Source organism: Ipomoea triloba, chromosome 11 (assembly GCF_003576645.1).
Source record: "Ipomoea triloba cultivar NCNSP0323 chromosome 11, ASM357664v1".
NCBI lineage: Eukaryota > Viridiplantae > Streptophyta > Magnoliopsida > Solanales > Convolvulaceae > Ipomoea > Ipomoea triloba.
In genome coordinates this window covers 4576078-4588255 of record NC_044926.1, presented here as the reverse complement: position 1 = coordinate 4588255, position 12178 = coordinate 4576078, and the positions used below count along the sequence as shown (strand labels likewise).

The 12178-nt window shown below is 37.1% G+C and overlaps 2 protein-coding genes across 3 annotated transcripts in view; both read right to left on the bottom strand.

Annotated features, from left to right (window-relative positions):
* Window positions 1-1079: 1079 nt before the first annotated feature.
* LOC115997012 lies at window positions 1080-2500 on the bottom strand. Its single transcript, XM_031236462.1, has 2 exons — window positions 2086-2500; window positions 1080-1468 (listed from the first exon to the last, which is right to left on the bottom strand). Exons 1-2 carry the CDS (start codon window positions 2498-2500, stop codon window positions 1080-1082), a joined length of 804 nt encoding a protein of 267 aa, XP_031092322.1.
* Window positions 2501-7041: 4541 nt separating this feature from the next.
* Window positions 7042-12178, bottom strand: part of LOC115996783 (endoplasmic reticulum metallopeptidase 1-like) — a 7777-nt gene continuing 2640 nt past the window's right edge. The window contains exons 1-12 of one of the 2 annotated variants that reach the window (XM_031236191.1): window positions 11637-11688; window positions 10802-11055; window positions 10447-10603; window positions 10251-10328; window positions 9803-9877; window positions 9589-9708; window positions 9338-9511; window positions 8633-9167; window positions 8381-8528; window positions 8075-8297; window positions 7589-7928; window positions 7042-7473 (exon numbers count right to left, since the gene is read on the bottom strand). In XM_031236191.1, the coding sequence (XP_031092051.1) occupies window positions 7118-7473; window positions 7589-7928; window positions 8075-8297; window positions 8381-8528; window positions 8633-9167; window positions 9338-9511; window positions 9589-9708; window positions 9803-9877; window positions 10251-10328; window positions 10447-10603; window positions 10802-10914 (2319 nt within the window). In that variant the 5' untranslated portion in view covers window positions 10915-11055; window positions 11637-11688 and the 3' untranslated portion in view covers window positions 7042-7117. Of the gene's footprint in view, window positions 7474-7588; window positions 7929-8074; window positions 8298-8380; window positions 8529-8632; window positions 9168-9337; window positions 9512-9588; window positions 9709-9802; window positions 9878-10250; window positions 10329-10446; window positions 10604-10801; window positions 11056-11636; window positions 11689-12178 lie in introns of those variants that run through there. The other variant, XM_031236190.1, reaches the window with a different exon arrangement.

Below are 12178 nucleotides of genomic sequence, written 5' to 3'. Positions count from 1 at the left end.
CCCCCCCCCCCCCCCCCCCCCCCCCGTTGATGTGGTGCCGCTGGTAGGTCAAGGGGTGATTGGACCTCGCTAGCCATGCCACATTATGGGAAGTCCGATCGGCTAACCTCACTAGCCAGGCACCAACCGATAGGGTCGATCCCCACCTACATACGTTCAATACTACACTCACACCCTCAAGTGGGGTCGTTGTCGCCGTGCTCGGGGGCTCAATACCCCCGTTGGCCACGCCATGGCCCCAGGCAGCCAATGGCCGGTTGTTAATGCTGCTAGCTCGCAAATATAGAACAAATATGAAATTTCTGTATTCGTGTTAAATATTTTGTCTATATTATATTATAGTCCTATTTGAGAGACTGTCTTATCACTAGTTGAATGTATGATTGTTCGATCAGTAAGAGAACTACTGAAAAGACTAGATGCAGAATTTAAGTCAAGTAGAAAATAAACAACACACAATATTGTTTACCCAGTTCGATACAACAATATCTACGTATGCGTGGGGGACCACCATCAGTAAGTCCAATCCACTATCTCAACCAGTCAATATATAGATGGTAAAGATCGAGATCGCAATCTCAACCCAATGTGTGTTATACCTCACAAGGTAGCAACCCAATCTAATGAAGCCTATAAAGTATTATTGTTGAGGCAGAGATCCAAGCAACCATCAGTCCAAAGATTCCCACATTTGGAGATCCACGCTGTCACTCTCACTTTCTCACTATTGCACCACAATTGTATGAGATACAGTCCGCAATTCAGCACAAAGAAACTTGTCTTCTCAATAAAGCAGCTTAGCACAAATCATGATGGTATTGAGAAGATGATGATCCGAAGAATAAACTCTTAAACGCTCATGAAGAAAAAGCCTCTCAAACTGTAGAATATTCTCTCGTGTGTCCAAAATCTCAAGGCTGCAAACTTCTTCAAATATATTATGAGACTTCAAATCTTCACTGGTGTAAGCTTTGGTCCGTCAATGACTTCTTTAGTAGTAGAAACCTACAGTAAAACTCATTATTCGAGCCTAATTGTAGTTACAGTGGTCAGTGGATGAAAATGAGGATTCAGAATCTCTAATCACAATCCAATGGCGATACTATTACACACTTGCTAGATAAGCTGATGAAGTCATTTTCAACCAAGGCTCTAAAACAGAAGTAAAATACAAAGTATCCAAGTAAGCTAAGGTATGTGGTGAAGTGGAGTTCCCATACTGAGAACACCAAGAATGGGAGATTCTCCAGTACTTTATGCATTTCTAGAGTCGTTGCATTCACATGGGTTCTCAGTTTCAGAAACATCACTTTTCCCCCTTCAGATCCCTCCATAGCAGAGCTGTTTTTGTGCCAGTGAAGAGTCATGTAGAACTTGGTTGCCCAGTTCTCCCCTCCTGCGAAATGCAGGATGTGCCACCCATCTATACTCTTCTTTTCACCGTGTGAAACCAACACCCCGGAATCATCTGCATTGCATCCATGAAAGCAAGAAAGATCAATCAGATGAAGATAAAAAATGAATTGAAGTACCGTAAACCCTAAATGCTAAGTTGGTCAAGACGGTTAATTTGATAATCACAGTATTACAATTTTATCTATCTGAGAGCGATTTATTAATCTTTTTTATTTAATCCAGGTCAATTTTTGAATAGCCTAGGTTGGTGTACTTTGCCGATAATTAGAGTCACAAGTAGTAGTGTCAATGCGGATTGACCAGCTCCATCACGAGTTGAAATGTTTGTTGGTCGACCCGCGAAACCCACCTCATGTAGGTCGCAGGCCAACTTCAAAAAGTTTTATATATATACATTTTATTGAAAGTCCGTGGGTTGGTCCATGGCCCGTGCGGGTTAATCTGTGCGGGAGGCCAGTATTTCTGTGAGTAAAATTTTTTAGACCCTAATCGTCCCACCGTAGGACTGTTTAGGGTTGACTTGTAGACTTTGACTTACTTTAACACCTCTAGTTACCAGACGTGTTTATCAAATGTACACCATCCTATAGTGATTGCGGTTTCTTTCTCAATAAAAAAAAATGAAGTACAAGTGAAGAAGAAGATCAAAATGATGCATGCTCTACATACCTTGTAGCTGGAAGTGTTGTATTTGATTGGTATTAACACTCAGGCTCCAGCGGGTGGAACCTGCCGTGTTGATATGGATTATAGTAGCTCTGTTGTCATCATCTCCCTCCAAATCATCCTTGCCAACACGAAGCGCAGGATGAATCTGGGTTTTGTTCCACCCAGGAATAATCGGTTCCATCCAGCAACTATAGGTGACAGAGAAAGTCACAAAATCAAACCACTTATCTCTGCCGCAAACCAACGCCGCCTTAACATGGTTCATGGCCGGCACCTCAGAGAACCCTGTTTCGCCGGCGTTCCCTTCACTGAGGGGCTCCGGCAGAGCCTTAAACTGAGAATGGAAAACCAGCCAAGTTCCACACACAACAAACGTAAACAACACCACTATCTCGTACCCTGCCCTCTCCCCCATGTTTTTTTTGTTTTGTTTTGGTCACTCGATCTTATAACCCTTCAACTGAGGACAGTACAATGTTCGTTATTAAACGTATATATATTTTCTTTGGGGTGCATTTACAATGTAAAAGCAGGCTTAAAACATGAAAGCATTATATTCATTCCTCCGAGTTTTCTGACTAATCATATATACTTCCTTACATGTTTTAATTTTTCATTCTTTTGTTAAATGCATTTCACAATTCACACGTGGTTGGTTCCAACCATGTCTACTTTGACCAGTTACTAAAGGCTCAGCCACTAATTTTTAGAGACTCAATTTCTCAACAATTTAATACCCGGACTTTTTATTCTTATTGAAAATATAGGACCTTAGTAATAACAATAATATAATATTGTTGTGAAATATGTGGTCGATTAGGTAAAATATGATTCTCATACTAAAAGATTAATCACAAGTTTGATTCTTATCGGCGCTCTCTTGATATAGGTTATGACACAGGACAAGTTATAAGCAAATAGATATTATAAAAAATGGTCACACTTGTGTGAGATCAGACCGTCTCACGGGTCCTTGTTCGTGAGACGGGTCGGGTCGGGTCAAAGCACCATGCAAATATCATACTTATATGCTCAAATATAACACTAATCAAGAATACAATTTTTGTCACTTATAAGAGAAAAAGTAATACATTTTTCATAATAAGTAATGTTGACAAGTGCCCCTTACTTATAAGGGCAAATATAATACTTTTGAGGAAAAATGTACTACTTTTAAATCGAAATGTAAAAGTATTGTATTTTCCCTTAAAAGTATTACATTGACCCTTATAAGTAACAAAAATTTTATTTCTGATTAGTATTACATTTGAGCATATAAGTATGCCATTTGTGCATATAAGTGTTACATTTGCATCTTGACCCGACTCGACCCGACCCGTCTCATGGTGAGACGGTCTCACACAAGTTTTTGCCTATAAAAAATATTTTCAAAGAAAAACTATTTTTTTATGAACTATCTAGTAAATATAATTTAGAAGTTTCAATTGTGTGTCATCATATTCAAATTAATGCATAGAGTTGATTTAACTAAAATAAAAAGTATTTATAAATATCATATCATTCGAATAGATAAGAGATGATATACAATTTATTTTACCCATTTCATATTTTATCATAAATATTTTTATGGCTTAGTTGAAAATTTTAAATTTTTATCCTCACTTTGTGGTATTTTTAGTGCCACAATCATTAATTAAACTGATAAATAACCGAAAGCCTATAACCAAAAAAAAAAGAATAAAAAATATTAGATCAATAACTAAAACCGATCTAAAACTGATTTTTCGATCAATTAGATTATTGACTATCAAATAATTTGTTGCCATATAAAGCGGCTCTCTCTCTAGGGTTTTCTTAGAGAGTTTTCTCCCTACGTGAATCTAGGGTTTTCTGCTTTGTTTCTTCCGGCGCAGTCGTCGGTGTCTTTGTTTTTTGTCTTTCTGTTTGTTTTGTCTGAATAATGGACATGCAAGCGTTGGAATCGGATTGTGCTTTGTTATCCATTGCGGAGGAAGATGCAGGAGGTTTGGATGCGCCAATACACGATCATGCGAGTGGGAGTAGTTCTCATTATGAACTGGTTGGCCGATTTCTCACTGACCGGACTATAAAAGTTGATCATATGATGCAAGTGATGGCGTCGGTTTGGCGTCCAGTGATGGGAGTTCGTTTTGTGCCATTGCAAGATAATCTCTTCGTGTTCCTGTTGCCCCATATCCGAAATATAGGGTCCTTGACATTATTGTGTGGATTTGACAAGGATGAGACAAAAATAGGTAAGAACAAAAAGGTGGACTAAAAAGTGTAAAGTACTAACCTCATTACCTTCTTCTCATTAGGGTTTTGAGAAGAAGGTAATCACATTACCTTCTTTATCAAAAAAAAAGAAAAAACCTGACAGGTTCCAGATGCGGCAGTCTGATGCTCACGTGGGAGGGAGAAAAAATGTTCAAATGTTGTTGATTAAGAGGAAAGGTTTTTTTTTTGAACATTATACCAAACTCTATCACACCCAAACATATTGGATAGGAGTGCAAAGTAGTTGTTGTTCTTATTATTAATATTATAATTGTTATAACAATAATACTCTCTCTGTCTCATTTTATATGTCTAGTTCGATTAATAAGGCTTGACTAAAGTTATTTTTAATTTAATTTTTTATAATATTAACTTTAATATTAATATACAAAATTTATATATTTAAAAACTACACTAAAAGTACTATTAAACACAAAAAATCAAATTTAAAAATAAGTAAAAAAGTAATAAAAGAAAATAAACAAAGAAGAAATAGTTGGATTGGTCACTGAATAGTAATTAGGTTAATAATAATAATAATAATAATAATATATTATTATTATTATTATTATTATTATTATTATTATATATGACTACAGTAGTTGTAGTTGCGTTAGGTTGTTGTTATTTTTTTGGCCATTATTATTTAATAATAGAGTACAGAATTAAAATTTGCAAGGGTATTAATTTTGTATTAATTCTTTAATTGTTTTAATTTGAAGATCTTATAATCATATATATTAAACAAATTAATAGTGTTTGTAGCTATAATTAATTATTATATAAAGTAGTAAAGTGAAAAGAAGGCAATTGCATTGCATTCTTTGTGGCATTCTAGGTCAAATCAAAAGAAAAGAAGGTAGGGTTTTGAAAAGAAGGTAATGGCATTGGTACTTTACATATTTTAGTCTAGGGATTTTAATCTACACATTTTTGTCCAAATGATGCCAAATCTACACATATAAAGCAATGACTCCCGAGATATACAACGAGTACTTGATGAGGGACCTTGGTCATTCAAGAATAATATGTTGATATGCAAGCAGGTGCCACCGAATACTAGACCTGAGGAGGTGGTATTGGACTCTTTGGACTATTGGGTTCAGATCCACAATCTTCCCACAATGTTTGCAAACACTGAATTTGTGGAGAAGATTGGAAATTATGTGGGCACTTTTATATCGGCCGATCCAAATAACTTCGGAGGTACTTGGAATAGCAGCTTCTTCCGCATTCGGGTTTCTCTGAAAATCAATGAGGCACTAAAGCGAAGAATGAAGTTGCGATTAAGAGATGGGGATTTCCAATGGGTTACGTTCAAATATGAACGTCTTAACACCTTTTGCTTTTGTTGTGGTCTTATAGGTCACTCGGATCGGTTCTGCCGAAAGGTGTATGAAGAAGGGATCGAGCCTAAGGATTATTTGTACGGGGCATGGTTAAGAGCAGGATTCCGTAGGCCTCCAAAACCAGTGGGAGCCAATTGGATTCTTAAGGATTTACCAGTTGATGCTGTATGTGTGCCATCCACCCCTGCTATTCCTGTTCTGGTGGAAAATATGTCAATCGTGCATGCAGACCTGAAGCGTCGACGTGAAGATGATGGGGATGTTCAACATAATTCGACTGCGGATACTTTGATGATGGAGGTTTCAAAAAAAAAAAAAAAAGATTATTGACTATCGATTATGGGGCGGTTCATCCCTAATGTCCTATAACTAGGACTATTTGACTGAGTTGAGGCAAGCGCGTTTTTCACGTAGAACCGTGGACTCCTAAAATTAGTCGCTAGCCATGTGGTCTGTACCGTACAATTCGAACACTATAGGCAACCACGTCTTTCACGTGACCTATGTGGCTAATGGCCGCCACAGAGCCGTGGACTCCTAAAACTAGTCGCTAGCCGTGTGGTCCGTACGAAATTCCAACACAACTTAAATCGATCTATTATATTTATCATTAATATTATTATTTCACAACAACAACAACTTTAATACGGAGTAAGAAATACTCCGTAATTCTTTGGGATCGGAGAAGAATAAGAAATAATTCTTAGCGAGTTAGCGGCAAAAGAATCTAACTTTAAAAATATTTGTTTCCAAAATTACTATTATATATTTATTATTACTTAACATAATTAATAATTTTGATTTAATTATGTAAAATAATAATAACTTTGTAAAGAAATATATATTTTTTGCATTAAAAGAATTTAATTTTTTTAAAAAATCATATTTTAGGAGATTTTTTTATAATTAATGTTAATATTAAATTGAATAATAAGCACATTAACAAGTTAATCGTGTGGTCTAGTAATTATAATCTTTTTTGCTATATTTTGGTGTGTAACTATTAAAAAAAAAAGACACATAATTTAACCATTAATCAATAATTGATTGGCGAAATTCTCTCAATCCAAGATTTTTCTACACATGGGCTGGGCAAGATGTTAGCAGAGTAAATCACGCTGACTCAACAACTTCTTAGGTGAGAGGATTAGTGATTTGTGCCCACAAAGAGCCCATTACATTGGGTGTAACTTTCACATTGTAGTTGTTATGGATGAATTCCATGTCTTTGTCCACAATTTACCTATAACATGTTTTAGTTTAATTTTGATCTTTCAACTATTGTCGAGGGTTAAGTTGGTAATTATTTTCATATTTTATATATGCAACTAACCATAAAAAACTTCTGATGACTAAATTACAAGATTGTTTCCATTATTTGTAGTAGAAATTTATTACAATGGTACACATACAGAGTGATACTTCTACTCACTTGCCACTGAACTGCCCATTGTTAGAGAAGGGTCTGCAACATACAGAGTATCAAAGTAAGCTAAGGTAAAGGGTGAAGTTGACTTCCCATACTGAGAAATCCAAGAAGGCATCTTCTCCAGTATTTTATCCAATTCTGGAGTAGTTGCATTTACATCTGCTCTTAGTTTTAGCAGCACTTCTTCACCACCTTCAGATCCCTCCACCACTCTTTTCCCATAGCTGTTTTTGTGCCAATGGAGAGTCAAGTCGAACTTGGTTGGCGAATTCTTCCCTCCTGCAAATTGCATAAGGTGCCAACCATCTATGCTGTTTTTCTCGCCGCGTGAAACCAACACCCCACTCTCATCTGCATTGCATCCAGAAAGGATACAGATGTGTTAGGATTAAGCGTTTACCACTACACCAAAAGTTATATAGCAAGTAGAAAAAATGTTGGACTTGGTCTAACAGAATTAGTGAACCTTTGAGCTGGAAGTCTTGGATTTCATTGGTGTTAATGCTGAGGCACCAGCGAGTGGAATCTCCTGTAGTGATATGGACTAAAGTAGATCTGTCATCATTTTCCTGGGAATCACTGCCAAGACGAAGCGCCGGAATCAGCGCATTATTGCTCCACTCAATTTCAGCAGTCCAGCAGCTATAATAGGCAGTGAATGTCACAAAATCAAACGACTTCTCTCTGCCGCAAACCAATCCTCCTCCAAGCTTTTCAGCCTCCACAAACAACCCTCCCGGAGTCGTCGAAAACAGAGAGATATGCGACACCGTACCTTCCCCTGTATTATTCACCACTTGCACAATCTACAAACCCACAACACAAAATTCAGGCCTAAGATCTTGCAGGATTGACTGATAGTTGGACTGCACATTTATGTTTATATATATTATATGCTCAACACGTGGTGTATTGTAGTTTTCAATGAATTTGTGTTCATGATAATGCTCACATTTACTGCTCTTGCAGTGTCGTCGATGAAGGGTGGAACCATGCTCTGTTCCACCATGCCAAGCGAGACGAGAAGCACGATACAGGTAGTCATTATAAATTTGTGTTTTGCTCCTGAATTGTGAATGTATGGCAGAACATAAACCATTGTCAAGCATATTACAGCTGCAATGAGTGCTGCAACAATTGCAGTAGCTATCCAGTCTGCCTGGGCTCCAGGGTTACTGCAACATCACAAAGATCCAAGTTTGAACATTGAAGAATTCCAGCAAGCTTTGTTTTAGACTTTTAGTCTCTTAGATGTTACCTTACAAACCGAACTAAATTCCCAATAAGTGTATTCACCAGCTGAACGAACACACCCGAAGAAACTACTAATGGAGCAGCCAATCCTATGACCGCGGTTAGTGGGTTGAGTGGCTTGGTTGTCTCCGCCAGTACTTCAAACAGGAAATCTGAACGTTCGTTTAAGCTGACAGTAAGACTGTATTTATATTTTATATATTATATGCTCGACAAACTTAAATATGGTCCCGGAGGAAGGGATATGGAAACTTACAAGCAACTGCAGGGGAAATCATCCAAAACAAGGCGAAATAAGAAGAGCCAACATTGAGATAATTCCCCACAGCAAGGACAAGCAACCACTGCAATAAACCTGCTTTAAACATCCATTTTTCAGAGTCTAACACAGCCACATCGTCCTCGTCTCCTCCTAAAGAAAGAGGCAAGAATCCCTTGGTTTCTGAGAATGTGTATGACAAGAACTTGCGAAGAACGAGATAAACCACGTGTTGACCGATGAAGGCCCCTAGAAGAGCAGGCGCCCCAAACAAGCCAACCACCAGCCATGGACTCGCAATGAAGGGAACTGGGGATGCTGATATACTCGGAATGATATAAGCAACCAGGACGGTGAGACCGAGAGAGCATATCCACATGAGTACAATACTCAAAACTGAAAGTGCTAGTGAAACTAGAGATGAAAGCCCTCCCTGATTTAGCACTGCAGACCACACGAGAAGGGCTAATGCTATCACTGATGTGTTGATCATATCAGCTAAACTTTGAGGGTATACAACCATGAATTTTCCCTGTTGTTTTTGGATAAGTATACATTAGAATGCAAAAAACCCCCAAACAATCAAACAAGAGTTAATGCCATCTGAATGTTTAGAACTAAACTTGGCAAAATCACTATACTTGGAAGACTTCAGATGACATTAACTCATCAAACAACATAAGATGTGGTGATTTGAAGTACCAGAATGTCGAAGTATACAACTGTATCCACTACTTCTTCCTCAGAATTTCCTTGGGATAGAGTGTTCTTCCCTGTTGGAAAATCGGATGATGTTGCAGCATGAAGCAGGAATGGAAGCATATTATCACCCAGATGTTGAAGCGAACCGGCTTTCAAAAGATCATGCTTGTCATTCTGGATTAACAAAATATACTTAATCATCAGAAAACAACATAGGAATCAATCAAACCCGAAGTCTAATGTCTTATTACCTTGGTGTGGTAGACAGCTGTGCTGTCTGTAAATGCAAAGTCCAGGCCGGACAGACCAGCAACCTCTTTATACACTTGAAAATCAGTTGAAGATTTTATTACCCCGGAACCAAACAAATCCTGCAATACCAAGTTGTCCAAACTCCAAAACTTTAAGTTCAAGTAGGACACTTTTATGCATATATCAGATATGATCAACAGAAATAAAACAGACCTGTGACACAATCTGGCCGGATGGACGTTTTGCCGCTTTAGCAAAATTCTGAACCGCCCACGGATCAGGACCAGCCTGTTAATAAAATGAAAAAAAAAAAGAATGGGAAAAATAGAAGAAACAGAAGATCAAGCCAAGGTTAACAGAGTTTGCTTAAGATTATGCATATCTGTATTTAGGCCAGCATATGCACACACAAAAACTGATCAAGCTGTATGCACGATAGCTCAGTTAGTTCCTGACTTCCTGAGTGACAAATTGTGGGCAAAATACAGGATCGAATCCTGGCAACTACAGTGTGGGTGGATCATATTCTTATAAGCATTAGGCACTAGCCCTCTCACTTAATGGATCGTTAAAGGCTTATCCCTCCCTCCACAATCTTGTGAGAACTGGGACTAGGAATTTCGCCTTTTGTGAGTAAAAGTGATCGGAGCAATGTATATACCTGAAATATTCCGGACTTCCCACCAAGACCCATGGCTTCCAAGTCAACAGCCACTCTGACAGTATTAATCCAAGGGTGCTGCATGAACAACATATATATAATATATATAGGCATAATATATGCAAGTAATAACCAAAAGGAATTGAAGCAGAAGATGAGATCTTTGATGAATTTGGGTGAATAAAATTAAACGAACCTGAGTTACAAAGCTATGAGCACCATTCAAGCCTTCTTCCTCCCCAGTATTAAAAAGAAAGATGACAGAGTTCTTGAAGCCACTGGCCTGCTTTGAAAGCCCACGAGCAAGCTCCAACATAACAGCAACATTAGAACTATCATCTCCAGCTCCTTCCCTAATATAGACATCAAATCCAACCAATTAAACCTCTAAAACTACTTTAATTTGCATATATCTTACTCATATATAAATTGAAGCATGTGTGCATCTCAACTAAAAGCCTAACCTGATAGTTGGATTGTACATTTATGTTTATATTATATTATATGCTCAACAATATAGAGACGATACAGAAAGCATTGAAAACACTTACGCTGCAAAAACTGTATCGACGTGGGCAGAAACTAGAATAGCATTGTCCTCCTCGCCTGATCTTAATTTAGTTGCTGCAGATTTTGATGATATTCTGATTAGAACATGCTTCATATCCGAGTAAACCAGAGTTTTCCCATAATATGATCCTCCAGACAGAGTATTAACCCCAGTGTTTGCATGAAAACATTCCACTTCCACGTTAACATCCCCATATGCCTCTTCCTGAATAGTTGTTGCTGCTTTCAACACATACTGCATGCCACAAATACACGCATCAAAGTTTTGGAGACATTTTTATGTCCAAACCGCATAAAAGGGAATGTATAGCTGGAATTCTAGATGATTTGTATATATTTTCAGTTCAAGATGGATGTGGTTGCAGAAATTATTATTTTATCTTTCAATATATAGATCAGAATAACATCTGTTCAATAATCTGCGTTTTAATTAGTATGGGTATTATAGTTCGATCTTTAATAGTTGTACACAAGTCCGGCAGGCATGCAAGAGGGTTTATGTAACAACTAAGGATCCATTTGGAAAGCAGGAAAATGACTTCTAGAAAATGTTTTTTGGAAAATGAGTTATTTTCCGGAAAACAATTTCATTTCCAGTGTTTGGATGTATTATGGAAAACTGTTTTTGTATGTTTTGTTCATTTTCTGGAAAATGGATAGAATTGTATAATTAAACATTGTAATTGTTTTATTTAAAATATAAAAAATTATAATAGTTATTAAAATAATGGTATTTAATAAAAAAAATAGAATTTATAAAAAATAAAAAATAATAAATAAAAAAAATGTAGCAAAGGTTTCCGGCGGTTTCCCCACCTCCTTGGTCCATGGTCATGGGTGATATGACTTGGTTTTGGTCGAAAACATGCGAAACAGCTATTCTGGTGATTCCGTAAAATAACTTACGGAAAAAAATTCCGTAAGTCATTTTCCGAAAAAATGAACTGATTTTCCTTGACCGCATTTTCCGGACGTTGCCAAACACAGAAAACTCGGAAAACATTTTCCGGAAGTCATTTTACAGGTTACTAAACACACCCTAAGACGAGGGAATCATATTTTCGGCCCTCAGCTTAAAGCTTTACCACAGTCCAAATTCTTTACTTTCGTCCAAACTTCACCCTATGACAAACTGAGCTGCCAATGCGGATCCGAAGTTCTTTACTTAATTGTATAAATTGATGAATCTTTTTAAATTAAAAGTGGAAATAATGTCCCGTGAAATCAACCGCTAGCTTTAACTTCATGCTATCTCGGTTTTTTATGCACCATCTATATTCATTTTTGTGCGTGTATATATATATATATATATATATATATATATATATATATATATATATATATATATATATATATAT